This window comes from Stylophora pistillata, chromosome 8 (genome assembly GCF_964205215.1).
Source record: "Stylophora pistillata chromosome 8, jaStyPist1.2, whole genome shotgun sequence".
Lineage (NCBI taxonomy): Eukaryota > Metazoa > Cnidaria > Anthozoa > Scleractinia > Pocilloporidae > Stylophora > Stylophora pistillata.
The window spans coordinates 32,420,439-32,441,974 of NC_142526.1; the positions used below are offsets into that span (position 1 = coordinate 32,420,439).

The 21,536-nt window shown below is 39.9% G+C and overlaps 2 protein-coding genes across 2 annotated transcripts; one reads left to right on the plus strand and one right to left on the minus strand.

The window, feature by feature from the left end:
• Window positions 1–2,975: 2,975 nt before the first annotated feature.
• LOC111329705 (uncharacterized) lies at window positions 2,976–7,171 on the minus strand. Its single transcript, XM_022934474.2, has 2 exons — window positions 7,015–7,171; window positions 2,976–3,871 (listed from the first exon to the last, which is right to left on the minus strand). Exons 1-2 carry the CDS (start codon window positions 7,069–7,071, stop codon window positions 3,596–3,598), a joined length of 333 nt encoding a protein of 110 aa, XP_022790209.1. The 5' UTR covers window positions 7,072–7,171; the 3' UTR covers window positions 2,976–3,595.
• Window positions 7,172–15,238: 8,067 nt separating this feature from the next.
• Window positions 15,239–19,599, plus strand: LOC111329695 (extracellular calcium-sensing receptor). The gene has a single exon (XM_022934463.2). It carries the CDS (start codon window positions 16,252–16,254, stop codon window positions 18,994–18,996), a length of 2,745 nt encoding a protein of 914 aa, XP_022790198.1. The 5' UTR covers window positions 15,239–16,251; the 3' UTR covers window positions 18,997–19,599.
• Window positions 19,600–21,536: the final 1,937 nt, after the last annotated feature.

Sequence of the window (21,536 nt, forward strand, 5' to 3'; positions counted from 1 at the left end):
ACAACACAATCTATTTTCAAACCACTTGAAAACTCTAAAGCCTGATAGAGTTCTTTGAGCTGTGCGTTGGCGTCAAGTGCTTTGATTCTAAAAAGTAGTTTCACAACTCAAAACACTTATAGCGTATTGCTTCATGGCTTTTTCACAGAGGATGGAAATATCCTCGTATTGTTTGCGTTTGGCTTTGTGTTCGACCATGCCAAAATAGGTCAGATTAGAGTTGTTTATTATTACACTCGCGGGGTTCAGAACTGACATCAGTGTCTCCACCGAAGGCTCCCCAGTCAAGTGTCCGCACGCAACAATTATTATGCCACTCCGTTGATCTCTCATCTTCGCTTGGAACAGAGTACTGGTTTGGACTTTGTGAAAAGACTGCTCCACCAGCTGGTTGATCTCAGGAACGATCAAGAAAGCTCGCGTACACATCGTTGAGAAATAACATATCTGCCATTATTGTCCCATGTGTGTGCAAGGGTGGTTCTGTGGTTATTAGCACTTTTGCCCTTGTTACTTTATATTTAGCCGATCTTCGTATCGTAAACAAACATCATGACAAATATTTAGGAGGAAAAGTTAACCATTCGGAACATTAAAAAATTTAGTTAGTATAAAAATTATTTATTCTAACCAGGGAAGTTCAAGTTGAAGTAAACCGGTCTATCTATCCTAGTATGAAGTTAGATTTACCTCTTTAATATGCTACTTTTATTGACTTCATCGCCATTTGTGCGACCAATTTACCTAAAACAATCACAGAGCACTATCGATGTTGTTTTCCACAAGTACTTCAGAAGGTGTCCATGGTCCTTGATCGATGTTAATGGGCGGATTCATCTTAACACAATATAAATAGAGGGATGCTGTAATTTCGAAAAAAAAAATACACAAAAATTGTTTTTAATTTTTAAGAAAGTCAATATCGACATCTGAGCCAGGAATAGTCCTTCGTGTGGGTGCAAGTTCGCATGTAAATACTATGATTTATCGCACTTCCTGTGGCCAATCAGATGATGCATTGCGACTACTGCAAAAACGCATTTCAGCTATAAATTCCTGTCATTGCTTTAAATATCTCTGTTTGTTGTCGTATTTAGAGAGAAAAAAACTAGAGAAAAATTAGATAGAAGTGAAGAACAGGAAGTCATTAGTGTTTGAGTCAACTTGAATCTAATGACGTCAACGTGAGCCGTTCAACAACACAATGACGTAATAACTTGTTGGTGTGAGCCCGTCAACTGCGCTTTATTAACATTGCGGTCTTCTTAAGAAATTTTCCAGTTTTAAAACTGCTAAATTAGCAGATCCTTGCTCTGAAGAATATACAAGTCTCGTAAGAGCCAAACATACATTACCACTCGAAATTAATCAGGATAGGAATATAAGAATCTCTCTTAATCAGTTCTCACCATGGTTACTAAATTTAGCGAAATTACACGAACGGTGATCAGAATCGTTATCTAAACTAGGAGGGTGATTTACATTTAATCACCAGGGAAGCTTAAAGGATAGGGAGTAGAGAACGCGAGAGAAGGTTCAAAATACTGACGAAAGCATAGGAAAGGAACTTGTTGGTTCAGCTCTCTCCTCCCCCGCCGGTACATACCCTCGGGGGAGGACACAATTGCTGAGGTACAAGATCATGAACATGTCTGTTACTTGTTGATATCAATCCACGATTCTTAGACGTTATTTCTTTACAGAGCTACACTCAGTGTGGGTTTTATAGCTTACAACTTTCGCTTTTACCATGTTCGCCCGCTGCTTTGAAGGAGACGAGACGGAAGTGGATCTCGAGGTCACCAGCTGGTCGTGCTCCTTTTATGGACTGAAAACGTAACGCATGTCTAGATAACGGGTTGAAACCAGGAACTAGTTTTTTTTTTTTTTTTTTACCATTATTATTCATTTTGTCGATCTCAAAACGTTGGCATTTCCCGGCTATCGACCACTTCCCGTGGCTATCATCCAGAAATGGGTTTGGCTCTATAATGTGAGCATTAGCTTAAAAGGAATTTTATCTAGAAGAGGTTCAAACAGATAAAATGGGGCAGGATGCTGAATTTGGTATTTAGTATCTGCCGACTTCCTGGAAAAGGAAGGCGGGTAAAAACAGCACTGGACGCGGGAGATTCTTAACCTTATCCCATCCCCACCCCACTGAGTATCTGATTTTCGAACTTACGCCCTTAGTCCCTTCGTAGCTCAAGTCGATGCATACTTTCGTATTATTTTACCTTCTTACCCTTTTGTTTCTTACTATGGATGAAATGTGAAAGGCGGAACCCATTTTCAATTACATCTGTCTCTCAAGGAGAGTAATTACCGCCGCCGCAGTGATTTCCCGAGCAAACTAGACACGAAAAGATGCGTGTTTAAAATTGGATTGATAGCCCTCCACTATACAGCAATATCAGCCCGGCTTTCAATTGCATGAGCATGCATTTTCAACTTATTAGCGCTTACACAATATCTTCCTTTCTGCGATAAAACCGGTAGAGTGTGATAGAGCGTCACAAATGACTTTCTAAACATCTTTTGTTTTCTCTTCGAGTACTTGAAAGTATTTTAATTCCTTTGTGTTCTTTACTTTCATGCAGCAGCTAAGAACGCACTCACGAGTTGCGAAGGAAAGCGCGATTTATTCTCTTATCTCGAGTGTGACGACAAAATTATGCGTCACTGATAGAAATTAAACACCCCAGTCTCGAGTTCAGTCATCGTAAAATCGAATTTAAGCGATCGTGCTGTGATACGCAGTCAGATGAACAAATGCACGTAAGAGGCTCATTACGTTAATTTTATTCTCTTTCTTAAAAATGTTGCCGAAAATTTTCAGTATTCCTTACATCTCTTAAGTTGTCCACCGACTGACAAATTACTATCACACAGCCGTCAGATATGCTTTGTAACATTTCACAATGAATTCCATTTATGGCGAAACTCCATCGTTACAATGAACGGCAGCTGCAAAGTGAGTTTTATGCAAATCTTTTATTTCCATTCGATTATTACAAGTCTACTAAGGCAAATTCACATTTGTAAATAATTTTTTTTCTTTGTCACGCACGCAATTAATTTTGTTCTTGTGTGCTCTCTTCATATCTTTCTCATGGCGTCTTTGAACTATACAAAAATATCGTAGTTTTCTTAAATTAAGGGTACTTTTTTTAATCATATGTACACGACGTGGCATATCCTTGCCTGCCAATCTTTACACAACACAATAGCAGGGTTTTTTACACTTTTTAGGTTGGCGATATTTGAATATTTGAACACTCTTACCATTGTTCCCCTCTGCGGTTTCGTCCATGAATATTATGCTAAAGATTTGAACAATTTGCTTGAAATGTTCCAAAGTCTCATATCTCTAGTTGTTTTGCTGAGAAAAAAATATCCGGTTTTCCTTGTTAGGTATTAAATTTAATGGAGTTTGAATAGAACAGTTCCGCTGTCGTCCACTGGCTGCCACAGTCTTTTGAAACATAAATACTCTTCTTTGGTCGGCCTATTTACAACGATTTCATCCGAGACCAAACATGTCCATGGTCAAATTGTGGTAATCGGTCGCCTCCTTGACAACAACACTGACATATCAGGCATGCATGGCCCATGATTTCGCTCGAGAGACTGGAGAATATTGCTGTTGAACGCGATACGCTGCCGGAATCCTACCGTACTGTGCTGCAACATAGTTCATCTGTTGTTGTCTTCTCCTGAAGAACAACGTGCGTAGGTCGGGCAAGTCTTGTAACGTATTCAACTGCATTTCAACTATCAGCCTCGCCAAGGCTCCCTCGTCAACGCGATCCATTGAGTCGAAGAATTCTTTGCCCAAAGGTGCACAGTTATCCCGTGTGTATTCAGGCATCTGAGAAAAGAAGGTTCAGCTCTAAGATCAGATACTTTTTTTCCACACACAAATCAAACTATTCACACAAGAATAACCACTGACACCCTGAGCGCGGTATTTCGACACATGCTCTTAAAATTCCGTCTTGCAGCTTATTTTTCATCACCGGAAAATCATGCAAGCTTAAAACTGTCGAAACATTTGAAAATCCGTACAAAAAATGAACTATTTACCTGTGTAAGGAGTTTTAAAACTGCTCTAGCACTCTAGGTTAAAAGAACTGCTTGCTCAATGTGCGACCCGCGTGGATCATAGACATAGACTGAATGAAATTTCCGTTGCAGGCAGCAAACCAAAATAATGTTTAGATGACACCCTTGAGTAACTATTTACGGTAACTAGCTCTGAGAACAATGGACAGATTGATAGCCGCGATTACAATATTGCCCCATCTATTGTGTCGCTTTGAGCCAGTGACGTCATACCTATGAGCCGCCATGTTGTATTACGCACTAGAGAAAGATTGCGGGGTTCAGACGCCACGGAATGCGTTTGAAGGAGTGATTTCGTCATTGACATAAAAAGAACCTTTTCCTTAGCTACAAAACAAAATTGGTAAATATACCTCACCAAAATACTAGAATAAGATTACGAGACATGTTTGTTGTGTCGTAGGAATGGTATACATATCATGTAAGCCAGGCGTATGCTGAGGAAATTTTTATCATAAGAACTGTATTGCTGAGTTGCGAAAGGTTGCGACACTCGCTCACGCGATCAAAGATAACTGCAGTTACCGGGTATGATGAGCATTCTTCACGTACCCATCGACTTAGAAGACCATTTTTGGGCCTTTCGCGTTTCGGATTCCTCAGCTATTTTGAAGAAAAGAGGCGTTTACGATTGAGCTGCAATTTCCTGAAACACATACTTTTCCAGTGACAGAACAAAATATAGTACGTAAGCTAGATACCGTCCCAATCTATTTCTCGCACGAAAGGTTTCATTATTATGCAAAATTCCAAAATTACCATTTATTTCGATTTTTCGTGTTATCTTTGCAAATGAACGACGAGCTTTCAAATTGTATTACCACCTAATTCCTCACTGAGATCTGATAAAATAAGTTTTTCGGTAAAAGTAATTCATCCCGGTCATTCATTTCGACATCTGCGTGACATGGAGCAACTTGCACGGTTTAAATTTGATACCGAGTTATCGACATGAAGTATTATGTTGCAAGCCTCAACTGGAAGAATATATCAAAATACCGAGGTCATATACAGAGGAAAAAGAAGTAAGAATTTCAAAAGCGATGTTGCCATATTGATAGCGGTTTAAAGAGAACAAACCTTTGTTCGCTAAAATGAGAAATTCAACGCGAGCGATATTGTTAAACACAAAACATTGAACCATCAAGATAATAGCCAGCTCAGCTTCTGGAACATACCGGAAGAACTAACGAGAGGCTAATGATGTGGAATGAAGATCAACGCCTATCGTCCCCAACCCTCCCCCCCTCTCCAAATCCAGACTAGAGCAGAGTCCGTCGTGCACCAGTTTTTCCTGTTTCCCTCTCTTCTGCGATTTCTCTTTTTTTTTTCTTCGCTCAAAACGCCAGCTGTCGTAATCAGTTCGTACTTTGATAGATATATAAATGCATCGTATGATTTTGACCACATCTGATGTTTTAGAAACTAATGTTTCCTATGACCCATTCCTAATTCCTATTGTGTATGTTTTTTTTTTCAGTATCCCTCCATGATTGACATAATAGCAGAACTAATTGCCCGAAGTAAGATCACTGCTATAGTTGGTTGAATTAGTCAGCTAAATTTCTTCATCGCTTTGGTATCACAGCTCGCAACCGCATTTCTTTCAACAGGAAGTTCGGCACTTAAGAATCATCATTTCACGGAATCTTCGAAGCTCTTTGATGTCACGTCACGCCCCTCCGTTTCGTTTGATTGGAGGCTTGAATGCTCCCTTGTTCTCTCGGGGCTCGAGTAATGAATTGGGTCATACATAAACTTGAGTCATGCACATTTTTTCTCCGATGGCTTCAAACACACAGTTCCCGATTAGTTCGGGATCTAATATCGACCTCATAATTTGATTATTACTCTCGATCAGCCAGCCATTTCAGTGAAAATCTCGAACACACTTTCAAGATGTTTTAAAGAAACAGCATACACCAACCTCATAGAGATATTAAGCAATCAAATTAATAAATGAAATTTGGGTAGGCCGGTCAAAAATCAAGTGTTTGTCATAACTGCAAATCTCACTCCGGAATGATACAATAATTCGAGAAAGAAATTAGTTAATTAAATAATTATATTGCCTTTCGGGACCACCCGGAGGCCACCGAGGTGCGTATCGAAAATTCACGCCCGTCCGCAACTGATTCAACAATGCCTCAGTCAAGGTAAAGAAAGTTTAACATAATTCATCGATGGAACAATTTGTGCAGATCTCTTAACATAATTTATGTGAATTTTTGTTCAATACTAATTTACTGCCAGTTGACATTGTCAGGAAATCTCGAAGGACGAAATTGCGCAACAACGTACTTAACATGTGTTCATCGCGGAAGAACGCATGGCAATAACTCTTTAGGATGTTCAACTACAAAAACATCATTGTAACAAACCTTAAGCTGTCGCTTTGATGTAACCAGTTTGCTTTCGGATATCTAAACTTTGCCTAGACGTGTCTTCCTAAACTTGCGCTTGCTTTTGTCACGAGTTTATAAGTACGCTGCAGAGCAGTTTCAAAAATCCTCATTATGTACTCGTGACCGTTGTTAAGGCGTGTTTACATCCATCACGTTGTTTCGATGACCTCCATTGTCAGATTTCAGAAGTATCGCGTTTCAAGTCGTTCCCGTCAAAACATGTAGCCATACAAGGATCTCCTGAAGCCAAGGATGACTCAAGGTTTCATTTCATTTAATATAATTCGATTATACCCGTTTAGAACTTTTGGGAAATTCTTTCTTGAAAAAGAAATTTTACGTTAATGTATTTAAACAGCAAACGGCTTGTTACGCTTGTAACTATATTCTTTGAGTGCATCGATCGAACAGTCCAGTTTGTCTGCCTCTCAAAGACTTTTAGCATCAGGAAAATGGACAGTCTAGCCATTAGTAAACTACTAACCTTTCCATATTGTCTTCCAATCTGCGCATTTCTCAGCACGGGTAATGTTGTTTCCATTTTGTTTGGACTGTTGTTGCTTTCACTATTTAATGCTACGTGCTACGATTTGAATGTAGGTGGTTTTGACCCGATGTAGACAAACCAAACCATGTGAATAAGCTTCAGAGCCGCTTTTAAACTTGGGCAACGCCAATTTTCCATTTCCGGTTTCGCAAATGGTCACGCACAGAGGGTCACGATTCAGCCCAAAACACTCTTTGATAGTCGTTTTTTTAAGTATAACGTTTTCAAATTTTCCGAACTTATGCTAAAAGATTAATAACTGCTGCTACTTTATTTTTATTCAAATAATACATCTCATTAAAAATAAACACTTCCAATTTGATTTTCACACTTGCGCAAAATGTACACATCTTATTTCCGGTTACCATTTTCCGGTGCATTCTAGTATATCAGCTGCAAAGACAACCCTTTTCCGGTGCCTCCTTGTATTTCCACAGAAGCGTAATGTGGATACTCAGGCATAAGATCCTTTTCTATTCTTTGAACTGAAGGGAATTAATTTACTTTCACAAAGTCGTAAAATCCTTCTTTAACTCTAGTTTTAGCTAAACGATGTTAATGAATTGAAATTCAGTTTAGGGGTTAGATTACAGTTTTCTTAATTTTTCTTGATGTTTTGAGCGAATACTGCCTTATCTTATAAGGCAGTATCCTTGAGAGAATAAAAATGAAAAGAATTTAAAAAGACGAACTTAGCGACACCCGAAGTTAGGAGCAGCACGAACTCTTATTTACATTCTTCGTCACTCGCGCCTCATCTTTTACCACCTGTCACGTAGCGCGTTATTGTTTTTGCTTTTGTGTTTGTTTTTGTCGTTTCCTTTGTACGTGTGACAATGTCCTGAACCGTATGGATCGAACAGTTACCTTAACAATGTAATCTTTTTTTCTGCGAAATGAATTGCATTTCTCGCTACCTTCAAATGTCAGACGATCAGTGAATATTTTGGAATTTTTATGTCAATTCCACATGTCACGCAATTTACGACCAAATTAAATGCACAAGTGGCGGAAATTTCACAATTTGTGGAAATGCTTCAGTCACGTTTTGCAAATAATTGTTGAATGCTAAGCATCAGAAAGGCGTAGGATACCTCATATAATGGTATGTTACGAAGGTATAATGTATTGAACATGATTTCATAAAATAGATCGGATTATCTCCGTCGTATAAACGGGCGTGCCTCACATTTTGAAACCGGGCGGATACAAGGCTGTGTCCATTGATCATCGAGAAATTAAGATCATAGATCCCTCACTCACTCGATCTTTCGAGAACTGCATATTCGGGAAATCTCTATCTCCAAACAAGGCGATAGCTGCACACATATTATGTTCTGCAAATCTGATCCTGTCCGAAACATTCGAGAGAGAAAAAAAGACAACGTGGCAAAAGAAGGGCTCGTGCCCACACCCAATTTGACGTGGAAATTGGGCTCGCTCACACACACTAACCCTGACTGTAAGTCAATTTCTGCCAAGTCACTCTTATTTTTCATTCTTGATAAACTTGTTCGCGCATATTGTTGTCAGTAGGATGAAATTATAATCTTTCGACCGAAAATTCACTCTCAGGAATGTAGCCGTATTTCTGCTCTCTTTGCATAGAGGAACAGTGACATTTGTTTATAAGAGAGTACCTGTATTTCGTTCGCCGTCCTAGAGTGCGATTGTAAACATTCAGTGTTACGTTTTAGTTGCTTCGGTGGCCGGTTTCAAACAGAACTTGAAAGCAGGGAGCCTTGGAGACTGAGAAAGACGAAAGATAAATTGTCAGGTTTGACTAAGCTGCGATTTGATCGTTTTATCAGCTAGTATCGCATTATAAGTGTCTTTGTTCCCCAGCGAAATCTTCAGACAGAACAATTACACTTTCCCACGTAATTCTGTTGAGTGACGAATGGCTAATTCCTCAGCCATTTGTCGTCTTTAAGGGAATTAAATTCTTGCGACAAGATTTAAGAATTCCGAGACGCTTTTGGGAGGTATTAGTCTGCTACAAAGCCGTTCTTAGGGTCATCTCGCAACGCTCCTCCCACGAAGCGTTGCGTGACGACCCTAAGAACTGCTGTGTAGAAGACTAGAGAGGTATGGGTAGAAGGAACTTCTCTTATCAAAAACACTGAACTTAGTCATAAATTGATTCAGAAGTAATTATCATATCGTCGTGTTTTGTGTGGGGGACTTTTGTTGATTATTCCAAAAATGAATTAAATAGGTGAAATAAAAGTGGGTAAACGGTAAACTTAAACTATGATGTAAGATAACTTAATAACAATAGTGGTAGATTCCATTGCTTAATTCTGCAGTCAAACCTGTATTACTTGCAAATCTGACCCCTGATGAATTCTGGTCAAACTAGAACACAGGAGAAGAGCAGAAGATGCTACTGGGATAACCGTGGGCCTTGCACGTGTGGTGCTCGTGCTATGCAGGGAAAATGCCCCATATATAGCTTTCGCAAATGCCTTACATCTTTCTTCGCCTCTCTTAATAATTATGAATTTCTGTGTTCATTAAAATTCTATATGGAAATACCTCTTACCTCTGTAATGAATTTTCTGTTTCATAAAAGACTTTGTAATTACATTCTTTAATCGAAGATCCAACATCTACACCTTTGAAGGCGAAGTCCCAGGTCTTCCAACTTTTCACACACCCATATTTTAGTTTTATTTTCTCCTGAGTACCGCCATTAGCACTCTATCCCAGTCTTCCCCACAAGAATTGACCCAACAGGGCCCGTAGGGACCTTAATTTCCTTTTGTACTTTATAGTCTTCACTGCCTTAGACATTGATAGATTATATCTACTGAGCATGCCCGCACTGCGAATTGTAAACATTGAGCTGAGAGAATAATGGAACGGTTGTGACTTTTCATAACATTTTGCAGAACTTTAGGTGCATCGTGGGTGAAACATTCTTTAGCTGATCATATTAATCGGATAAAGAAATTAGTCTCCGCTTTCTTTTTTATTCTTAACCTTCTTTGCAAGTTTGTAATATGATAAAGAACGATATACAAAGTGTGTAGGAGATCAGTCGCTGAAATAATACAAGTTCAACATGGCTAATCCTTGACTCGCCCGTCTTAGCAACAATAGATCTAACAAACTTAATGAAACTATCCTCTCATTGTCTGTAATTTAAAAAGCTTATCAGCTCAATTAGGGGGCAGTATTTGCGCATAAATTCATATCAGCTTTTAAGCGCGTAAGTGGGCAATTCGCGTAATTGGATTGAAGAAAAATTCATTCAACTGATTTTGCCAGCCACGTGTTCAGAACGTTGTCGTAAATTAATTAACCGAAACAAAATTATTTCCATTGATTGCAGTTCAATAGCTCTTAAACATGAAATATATATATCTTATTAGACGTTTTGTTGTGTAGTATCGCTGAGTATTTTTACAAGTTGTGCCGTGTTTTGACGAGCCCGTAAGGCTAGTCAAAATACAAACAACGAGTAAAAATACTCAGCACAACAAACAACGAGTAAAAGTAATCAGCAAAACAAAACGTCCATTGAGAGATTTATTATCCAACACGCCAAATTGTTATTTCAGTGCTGGCGAATTTCGCGGATATTTCCGCAAATACCACGTGATATTTGTACTCGTCTCGCGCGTTATTTGTACTCTACGAAGCTCAGTTGGATAATAAAGGACTTATCATGAAGCTTGCTTCGAAGGAACAGACAAGAAAATAGTGTCAGTTTTCATCTGTTGCTCTAAGGCCCGGTTTAAACGTCGCATTTTACATGGGCCGAATCTAACTGCCGAATTAAGTGCATGTAAAATGCGACGTTTAAACCATATAAATTCGGCAGATTTGTATTAAATGCGAGTTCAGTCGAATATTCGACTGATCCAGTCGAAAATGCGACTGAAGTTCGACAGTTGATTTAAACGCCGCATTTTACATGTGCCGAATCTAAGGCCCTGTTTACAAGCAAGGAGGATAACCCTGTGTGCTAGGGTTACCCTAGCAGGCGGGTCAAAGATAGCCCGGGTTTACAAGCAAAATTTCACAGGTAGGGTTACCCTACCACCTGGGACAACTTACCTATGCTTGGTAAGCGCACGCATCGTTATCAATGTTCAAAGGGTCTGGAAACAAGTAAAAAGTTGTCCGGGTAGGCGAGTTATCCCCAGCAGAGTGTTTACAGGGCAGCTAGGGTTACCCTAGCGCTAGGGTAACCCTAGCGCTCAGCTAGGGTTACCCTAGTGCTAGGGTAACCTTAGCTGCCTTGTAAACACGTCGATGAAAAAAAGAAGAAATGTGGGAGCGTTAGGGTAACCCTCCTGCCAGGGTCACCCTAGCACTAGGGTTACCTTACCTGCTTGTAAACAGGGCCTAATTCATAAATTATGTTTAATTATATTTTACGCATAACACAACAGTTTTATAGTACATGACATGCGCAAAGAAAACTGGCGGGAAAGAATCGAACATCAGAATATGTAGTCCATACCTTGTGCCACCAGCCTTCATTTCGTATCAATCGACGGCACGATCGGGGTCTTGGGAGACGTGCTATGGCATTTCTTTGCGATAGGAAAAGCATAACAAGGGAACAAACATACAGAAGCCGTCTTCTTCTTTAGCAGATGATGCACTGCCATCTGCATTATAAGTCGCCGTTTCCTGTTAGCGCAAATGGTGCTTGAGAGGTATAAACGCCGAAAACACAAAATATCCTCCTTATTTTTGTCAGCCATATTGGCGGGGGACTTAGAGCGGAGTCTGGGAATGAAGCTGTCACTCGCACTCGGCAATTAAATTCGGCACAATTAAATGCGACGTTTAAATCAAATGCCGAACTTTTTTAATTCAGGTCGACTCAAATTAGTATTAGATTCGGCGCATGTAAAATGCGACGTTTAAACCGGGCCTAAGGGTTTCTTTGTCGTTGTCACTTTTTGTTTCGAGGGAGGGGTAGGCAAAGATATTACAGACCATGCTTTAGCCTATTCAGATGATTTTTCATCTAAATTATTTCATGGTCAATTCAACCTGATTGTTCTATTTCACTGTATTTTTTGAGGTAGACGATGGCAATCGCCGGCCGCCACAAGACTGAAAACCATTTCTGTTGTAGCCATTCATGTTGTTTAAAATCTTTAAAAGGCGTACGCTTATCATTCATCGCGGTGAATGTACTTGTAATAAAGAGAAATCTTTTATATCATGATGTAGTCACTTCAGATGTGGATTACGAAATTTCGGCTGCATTCTGTGATTTGTGGGAGTCTTCTGTGGACTATGAGGTCGACTACTATACTCAGCTGGGAATGGCTGATACTCTATACCTGCGATTGACGCACTTGAAGAAATCTTCCTGATCTGTGAGCTGTTGAACTGTCGCATAGTTATATAAAGTGTGTATTTGCTTTCTCTTTTTAACTTTTAGGACCTCTATTCCACCGTTCTAATTGATGTTGTTGAAATGAACTATATTATGGATCACCTATTTTACCCTTTGTGTGCAATACTGTTCAATGTCGTTCTGGACATGTTCTGAAACGGTGGAGGTCTGGGTCTTAGCGCGCCTGATATCCCTGTCATGCTTCTTAGTTCTTTCCTGCACAGGTCCGTGCCAGTCTCGCCGATGTAAACTTCACCAAACTAACAAGGAATGCTGTGCAAAAACCCCGCCATGGTCATGTAAAAAGCAGGGCGTACTAAAGAATGACAGTAATGTTGTCTCCGACATGAGAAAACGTTTACGTCTTGTTGTTGTACGCACCAGCGAAGCTGTCTGGACAGACCTGTGACGAATGGCAAAAATTCACTGGGATTTAAAGTTAGTGAAGCCGGAATATGGTTCAGCACTGGTGGCCAAATTCCTATCCGCTTCTAAGAACAAAAAACGCAGAGTTACAGGACACTTTTCTAGGTTCATGTGCTGAGGTGGTTTCTTGCACCATCATCACTACAAATGTCGCCTCTGTGCGCATGTCACTGATGAATTTTATATGCCATATGATCATGTGTGTTATGATAGTCAAATTCCAGAAGTGCACCATATTTGTATCGCTTTAGCAAAGCAGCTATTATTAAAGACAGTTAGTAGACTCCCGCATGGAAAGAAGGAAAGTTTTGTAAGTTTGCGTTTAATGTTGTCTTACTTTCATGTATAGTCTCCGCCTTAGAAACCTCGAACTTTCCTTAGAAACTGCGAAAAACTATGTCTCACTTAGATTCTCCGTGTTCACAATAGCAAATTATCCATCAAAGTGCACATGTGCAATTATTTGACCGCTATGTTGGCGGGAACCGAAAGGTGCGGTTCACAAACATCTGCTCTGCTGGAACCATTGTTGAAACAAGTCGCCAAGGGAAAGTTAAAAGCGCCCTGGTGGCTGATTAAGAACCAAAATGGTGATCTTGGAGGTTAAATTTCAGCTCATTTAGAGGCAACGTTTGAAAGGCTAATTTAGTAAGTTATTTTTTCGGATCATAAAATGAGTTAGTGTCAAAATTGAGAGAACGCAGTTTTATTTCTGGAGCCCACTTTCCGCCTCCCGGTTAGCTCAATGGATAGAGCGCTGGACTGTTGTGCGGGAGGTCGAGGGTTCGAGCCCCGGCCGGACCAACAGTCAAGGTCTTAAAATAATTGAGAAGAATATGCTACCTTTCTATAACATCAAGAAATGGTTAGATGTTCTAGTCTTCTCGGATAGGGACGAATAAATGGAGGTCCCGTCTCCTGCAGGGTTAGGGGTAGGAGATGTTAATTTCCCACGCACGAGATTACTGTGTGATGGATGTCCTCCCCTGGGGTGGGATGGGTGGGTTGTTGTCTTGCGTTTCACACATGAGCCTCTGGCTCGGGCAATATGGGTAACCATGCCCCCTGTAAAGACTTTGATTACTAAGTACTGATTATGAGTCTCGTTGAGATATTTCACTTGACTTTTTCCGCCGTAAAAAACATTGTCATGGTAACCTTAAAAAATTAACCTTGTTCCCAGGGTCTCTCGTCTTCCCGCCCCCTGAAGCAAGAAGATGAGAGACCCTGGGAACGAGGTTGCTCAAAAATTTCCCTCGCTCCCAACGTGCGGCTTCGTAGCTCAGTAGCCGTGATAGCGCCTAACTAGTATCTTGGAAGAACTGTCCAAGCCTGAATTTTTTTCAGGCTTCCTTTCTGTGGTTTCTTTGATTCAAGTGTAGTCCGTGGCCTGCGAGGATAATTTCTCTGCATGATTTTCACTCACAGATCAATTTAAATTTATTTCATTTAAAATTTTAGTATGAACATGGAAACATACTGAAGAGAAAAGAATAAAAATAAGAGAACGAACAAAACTAAAGTAACCCTAAAAGAAGAAGGAACATCGATTGTCAACACTGGTTTAGGGAACAAAATATTAACTCGGATTAAAGAGGATTAACTGAAGGAAAACAAGCCTTCGCGTGCCTCTATACCTGGAATTGCCGGAGAGAAGCTACCAAGCATGAAGGACAAAGGTAGTCACGCTAAATGAAACAAACATGACCCCTCCACTGAAGAACGGGAACAAACGAAAACGTAACGAAAGAAAGAAGAACTTGAACAGATTAGGTGAGTGTGATTAAAAACCAGAGCTACAGTAGAGGTTGACGAAAAAAATGGTTAAAAAATTTTGCAATGGTCTTATGTTGGAAGAAAGGGCATGACTTAGGGAGTATAATCATTGGAGAGCTGACGTTGTTTTTAATAAAGCCGTCTTCAGAACAATTGAAAATACGTCGTCTGTACCTTTTAAACAGTTCCTGTTTGATCAAGCACTGCTATTGCGGTACTAAAAAGTAACGTCAATAGAACATCGCGTTCTCTTCAGTGGTAACGGACACTGCCCTAAATTACTTCTTAAGTGTGTCTGCTTGCTTCGTTTTTTATTTTTCCCGACAAGTAGTTTACATTTTTTCATAAGAGTCTGTTGTGAGTTACGCTGTTATTCCTGTTTCCTAAAGAGTTGTTTTTGAGATCTATTGAAAGAGGGTTCACTATGTTTCATAACCACAAAACACTTGACTGTGAAAGGCGTCTTTTGAGATTTCAATCGACTCTTAAACTATATCAGCCCGTCAGCAGAACATGACTATCATACTTGCACGACTGCTTTACTGAAGGATGACTCGACTAAATTTTCTTGTCGGCTCTGTGGAGCCATTACAAACGTATGCAAAATACCAGTCCCGACTTTCAACAACAGCTAAATAATACGGTTAATGGACTTTCTTTCCAGTGTTTTGGCAGACAAAGTAAATTTGAATAATGATGTAAATTCGGTAGTCAGATCCCCCAATTACCTCCTCAAAGCAAATTGCGATCTGTTTATGTAAAGAACAAAAGGAAACTTCCTTTCGTGATGAATACCACGTGACCTTACTTGATTGAAGTCTATCTTAATTTTTTTTTTTTTTTTTTCTGGTCTCCATTGAAAAGTTTTCTTTAATTAAAAACAGACATAACAGTCATATATCTGACCCTGGAGCAGAATTGTTCTTTCTTTCTACACGAGCGATTGTAAGGCAGTGCATACATAACGCGATAACTGTCCTTGCTAGATAATCACCGGTCATCTTGAAAAGCAAATATGAATAATTTTGTTTTCATTCCTAATTTTTTCTCTTTGTTTGTTTTGCTTTTTGGTGGCATTAGCGGCGTAAGCCTTCTAAAAGAGTCTCCTTGGTTTCTGACCGGTCAATGTGGAAGAAAATTACCTCGATTTAATGGCTAATATCAAGAGTAATTGGTCCGCCAAGCAAACTACGTTCATTGCAAACTTGGTTTAGTTAGAAGATAGCGATAACAGAAATTTTGTGATTAAAAAACAGCGTGACAGTGCTTTAATTGAAAATACGTCACAATAATTCGCACTTTTGTCGCCACCTACAGTCAACAATAGCGGCAAGAGTTTCATTTTCACATTAACCATGCTCAACTGATTACATCAAAAATTCATGATTGACACCGGCCACTCGGTACGTGCCAAATATAATGCGTTACCACAGCAGTAAATGAATTTCGCTTTCCGATGTCAGTTTCAGGAAGTTGAAGGCAACAGTTTACGTGGGATGAATGTTTCCTTTAATAGAAACGCTGTATAACTGAAAGACTTGCCTTTACAGAGTTCCAAGTCTCCGCATTGAAAGACATCCCAATTACAGCAGTAAAATTTGAAGATGTCAGTGTTGATGTTTTGTCTCAACCGCCTCCACGATGTTAGAGTAGCAATGATCCTGATTTTTTTTCTCGTTCAACCTCAAGCTTCATCTGCCACAGGCGAAGACACCAATCCAGGGGAAAGAATTATCAAGGAAGGAAACGTGACAATCGGTGGTCTCTTCCCTGTTCACGTGAGAGGTGAATTTAGATCGAAATTTATGGGCTTAGCTGAAGCCATGGTTTTTGCCATCGAACAAATCAACAATGACTCCAATCTCTTACCAAACATTACTCTCGGTTATGATATCTCCGACACAAACCTTGAAAATCGCCGGTCCATGAAATCCACTTTGGACTTTGTGAATGTTCATAAATTCGCTTTCGCGAACCCTCAACTCAATGAAACTTGTTTGATCTTACCCAGGGGCAAGTTTTCTCCGGTGGTCGCTGTAGTTGGGACCGGAACTTCGCGATCCTCGATTCTGGTGTCAAATTTATTGGAAGTAGAAGATATCCCGCTTATAAGCTACGCCGCTACAAGCGATGAACTCAGTAGCAGCGCCTATCCATCGTTTTTTCGCACCGTCCCCCCTGATCGTTTTCAATCAAAAGTGATGTCGGATATTGCTCGTAATTTCAACTGGACTTATGTAGCTGCGATAGCTGTTGATGACGCATACGGGCGATCGGGGATTGAATTTTTCCGCAAGAATTCAAAACCCCTGGGTATTTGCATTGCATACGAAACATATTTCCCTTCCAACGGTCAGAGAGGAGAGGAGAAAATTCGAACTATTATCGAGGAACTGAAAGAGAGGGATGAAATCGGTGTTATTATTCTGTATTGTACCAGCGACCCGGCTGTAAGTGTTCTCACAGAAGCTCTCCGTCAAGGTCTCATTGGTCGCACTTGGATTGCTAGTGAAGCTTGGGGAAACAATGATCGAGTAATCAAGCGCACAGACCTGCAACCCATCCTACAAGGAATGCTAGGGGTTGTATTCACGGACATTACTGTGCCTTCATATAAACGTTATCTTCTGTCACGCACTTCTGCTTACCGGCCAGAGCCATGGTGGAAGCACTTCTGGGAGACAGAATTCAGCTGCAGGTTCAACGCCACGCCATCAAATGGGACGGAACAGTGTTTAGACCACCTCAAAATCACAGAGAGTATCTACGAAAAAAGTCTGGCCGACAGCAAGTCTACGTATGTTATAAACGCTGTGTATGCAATAGCGCATGCGTTAGACGCCATTTTTAGGTGTGTATCTTCTCCTAAGAACCAATGTCCCAAGACGGAACCTTATGTTGAACCACTAGACGTTCTGCAATACTTGAAAAAGGTTAATTTCACATCTGAAGTGTCCAACGTGTTTTTCGATGAAAATGGTGATTCTCAAGCATCTTACAGCATCATTAACTATCGAGCTGACAACGGAACGAACGGCCGAGTGGAAACGGTGGGTACCTGGGAAGTAGGGAGTCTTCAACTCAACGCTAGTCTCATAATGTGGAACAAAGGTCTGAAAGGAACTAAGATCCCTCGTTCGGTTTGCAGCGAGAGATGCCACCCGGGATACCGACAAACACAAGAGCTTAACTGTTGTTGGCAGTGCATCAGATGTTTACAGGACACTATTTCCAGCGTGTTTGGAGCGATGAATTGTACGCCGTGTAGTGAAGATCACATTTCAAACGAAGCGCGCACGGAGTGTATGCATGTTCCTGTTGAACGCATTCAATGGGGAGATTCACTCGGAGTTTTCATCGCCTTTTTCGCTGTATTGGGAACTCTCGCTTCAATTCTTATTGGAGGAGTATTTGTCTGGCGCAATGAAACTCCAATCGTGAAAGCATCTAATCGGGAACTTAGCTACACATTTCTGTTCAGTATTTGTATGAACTATATATGGGCCTTAATCAACCTGGCCGAGCCGACCGATTTTGTTTGCCCATTACAGCAAGCTTGGTTCTATATTTTCTACACTGTTGCTATATTAGTCCTCGGCGTCAAAACGAAACGAATTGTACATTTGTTTGAAAATCGAGTTCCACGGTCTGAACTCACCCAATCATTCGTCCAAAGGCACAAGCACATTTTAATACTAGTCGGCGTCGTAGCCCTTGTGGTATTAATTCTCATCATCTGGTTCGTCGACGACATTCCACGACCAAACGTGGACAAATCCATCAGGACCCCTCACTATTTGGAGTGTTTGGCCAGCTCCAACGTACTCGGAAAAGTTTGTCAGTACCTCCTCATCGTCATCCTTGTGAGCGTCTCCATAGTCTGCTGCTATTTTGCATTTAAATCCAGAAAGCTGCCCCACAATTTTAATGAAGGAAAATTTATCGCGTTCGCATTGTACACCAGCGTGATCTCATGGGTGACTTTTTACCCAGTTTATCTGAACATTCGCGGTAAATACTCTGTAGTTATCGCGGGCGCAGCTTCTATCATCGCTGCCAGTGGACTATTGGTGTGTATCTTTGTGCCAAAGGTTTACATAATTATCTTCCAACCTGAGAAAAATACGGTCGCATACATGAAGAGCCAAATTTCCAGCCACACCTTCCGTAGGAGTGCAATGGATGCGGAGTCACGACACAGGTCATGTAATAGTCCGGAGAGTAACCCTGCTGCAGGGACCCCAACGGGGACCCCGGTACAGTCGGAGACTCCGACGTCATCGCGGCTTGATATCATAGGTCCAAAAATGACAGAGGGGGAGGATCAGAAGGCTGTTAGTGCGTTATAATGCGTCTAATTATTGCTTTTTGAGTTGCAAAGGGCGAAGGCAAAACGCAGCAGTATAGAATGAAACTGGCTGTTTTCTAGTTAAATAATCTCTTCCGCAAATATTTTTTGACAGTATGTTAAAAAAAAAGAAAGAAAAAAAATGGTCGAGTTTTCAATTGCTAGACTCCGCTTGATACTGCGAGATAATTTTCTATTTCAATGCCTTATAGATGGTTGAAGTCGAAGTCACCGGTCAACCTACTTAAAAGTTATTAGAGAAATGGTGCAAAATTGTTGATTAGACGACGATACATAAAAAGAAAATATAGTTATGCAGAAATTTTCATTGGATATTTGTGTATTAAGACAATTCAGAAAACTTATATCGGTCACTGCCAACAGAAATACAGAACTGGTTTGGCATCAGAAGATAATGAAATTCATATTCTTACGTAAATTTGAAATGCAATGAAAACTTGGTACAATTGAATTATTTATGATTCCAAATTAAATTAAAGAGAAGTATATGTTGATTAAAATTTTCAAGTGATGCAAAGGGTTTAACCAAATAAATAGATATTTCAAATTAAAACCGTGTTTGATTAAAGGAAGATTTTTGTAATCTCTTAGTGGTTTGTCTGGCCCCAACCAATGCCCGTGTATAGGGGAAAATATTCAGTTTAAGACTTTGAATTTTTTTCCACACCCTTCAACTGTTTAGAAAATTGCGCAAATTATCTAACATAAAAATAGTTCGGTGTAAACAAAAGACAAAGCTTGTCTAGTTAGCTAAGGAATGGCTGGTTTTATATCAGAACCTAAATGATCATCAACTTTTCCTTTGACATGCATTCAGTTATTGTTTGTGAGATGTCGTGAAAACTGGTATTGGTTTTCTTCTTTGGGTGTTTTTTTTTTCAATAACTGTGGGCAGGTAGTAAAAAGCTTTGCATTACTGTAAAAAGATCTAAAAAACATCTTACCAAAACCCCCGAGCTTTTTAGCTGTAGTTTATTTAGGGCTACCGGAAACAAAACGAACGGCGGCAACTGAACCATATGGCTGAACGTAGCATGTATAAAAACATTTCAATTATCGGGTTTATACTTAAATTCCAGTCATATTTTTTAAGGCCGGATACCTTCAAAACAGACTCCTAACCAGAGATCCATCATTTCCTGTTTTGTCCGATGACGATAGCACGTGTTTTTAACTTTCCATTGCTGCCTCGTGCAAACTCAGTGAACCGAACTTCCTCTCCACCCGTCCAATAACAGCCGGATGATACAAAGTGCCGCATTGACGTGATGGAATTTACTTCATAGTTAACTATGACATTACTGAATCATGCGCAAGCTTTTTAAAATTTTGCCTCGACTGATACGCCTTACTCACGTAACATTCTTTCCCTCTCATGATTGTCTTATACAAACCTTTCAGCGTTATTCTACTGTCTATGTTTATTTATCTTATCGGGAATCTGAGCTCAAGCACGCAAAAGTGTCATGTGAGTTGAGGAAATGAACACCAACTGGATAAACTCTTGATTGTTAAACAAATTCTCCTTGTCAACACCCTAAGAAATGTATAAAAAACGGTATTGAGAATGTGCATACAGATTTTAGGGTTAATGGGTTAATGGTTCTTATTAGGTTTCCTTTATGTTTTTTTTTTAGTACGTGTAATGGCAAATAAAGTTAAAAAAAAAAATGAAATAAACAACCATACACGGGAGAGAAAATACTGGATAAAATAGACCACTTTCGTAAATGGCTAACGGATTATATTCTTTAGCTTAAATTCAAATTAGCCCTTCTGGTCTCACTCGTGCTTGAGATAATGTATTCTTTTGAATTTTGTACTGGAGAACGAGGCCAGAAGGGCTAATTTAAATTTAAACAAAAGAATATTAATCCGGCAGACATTTATGAAAGTGGTCTATGCAAATCCGTGTTATTATTCGTCCTAGATTTAGCGCGGGCGTCCCAAGATCAAAATATCAATTTGTGGCTTCGTCGTTCTTAATGCACCGCTCCAATTTGTCCTTTAACCTATTCTGTTTTTCAGTTAATTTTATAAGATTTGCGAATTAGTATCGAAATCGCAAAATCAGTCAAATTCGGGAGTAAAAGGGGCCGTTCCTTGAGCAAAGGCGTTGTACCCAGGACCTGTTATCAACTTAGGGGACGCATCTGAAGTTTCAGAGATGGTCCTTAATGAACTTTTATTTATTTTTTCTTTTCTTTTCCTTTTTCTTTATCTTTTTCTTTTTTTTTCATAGTCTGTTGGGTTTGGGTTTTTGCAGATATACCGCATCATCGTAATAGAACGTTTCCTTCGGCCTGAGATCAAAGGTGAAAGTGGCAGGGAGATCAAATTTATTTATAAAGGAATCTGTTTCTCTGTTATAATAAATCCGATTATGGATGTTCTCGTGACTGCATGTGACTCGCTTATGATACTACTTTAACGCCTCATCTGTTCTGTAGGTGTGTGTACATGTGAGTGCCCTTGTCGGTCAAAATCAGTTCAAACAACGAATCTTAGTTCGATTTTTGT

Excerpts from the sequence above, each read along its gene's own strand:
- LOC111329705 (XM_022934474.2), bottom strand. The coding sequence starts at position 7,071 with ATGGAAACAACATTACCCGTGCTGAGAAATGCGCAGATTGGAAGACAA. Across the intron at positions 3,872-7,014 it reads TTGGAAGACAATATGGAAAG|ATGCCTGAATACACACGGGA; the intron begins GTTAGTAGTTTA and ends TTCTTTTCTCAG.
- LOC111329695 (XM_022934463.2), top strand. The coding sequence starts at position 16,252 with ATGTCAGTGTTGATGTTTTGTCTCAACCGCCTCCACGATGTTAGAGTA.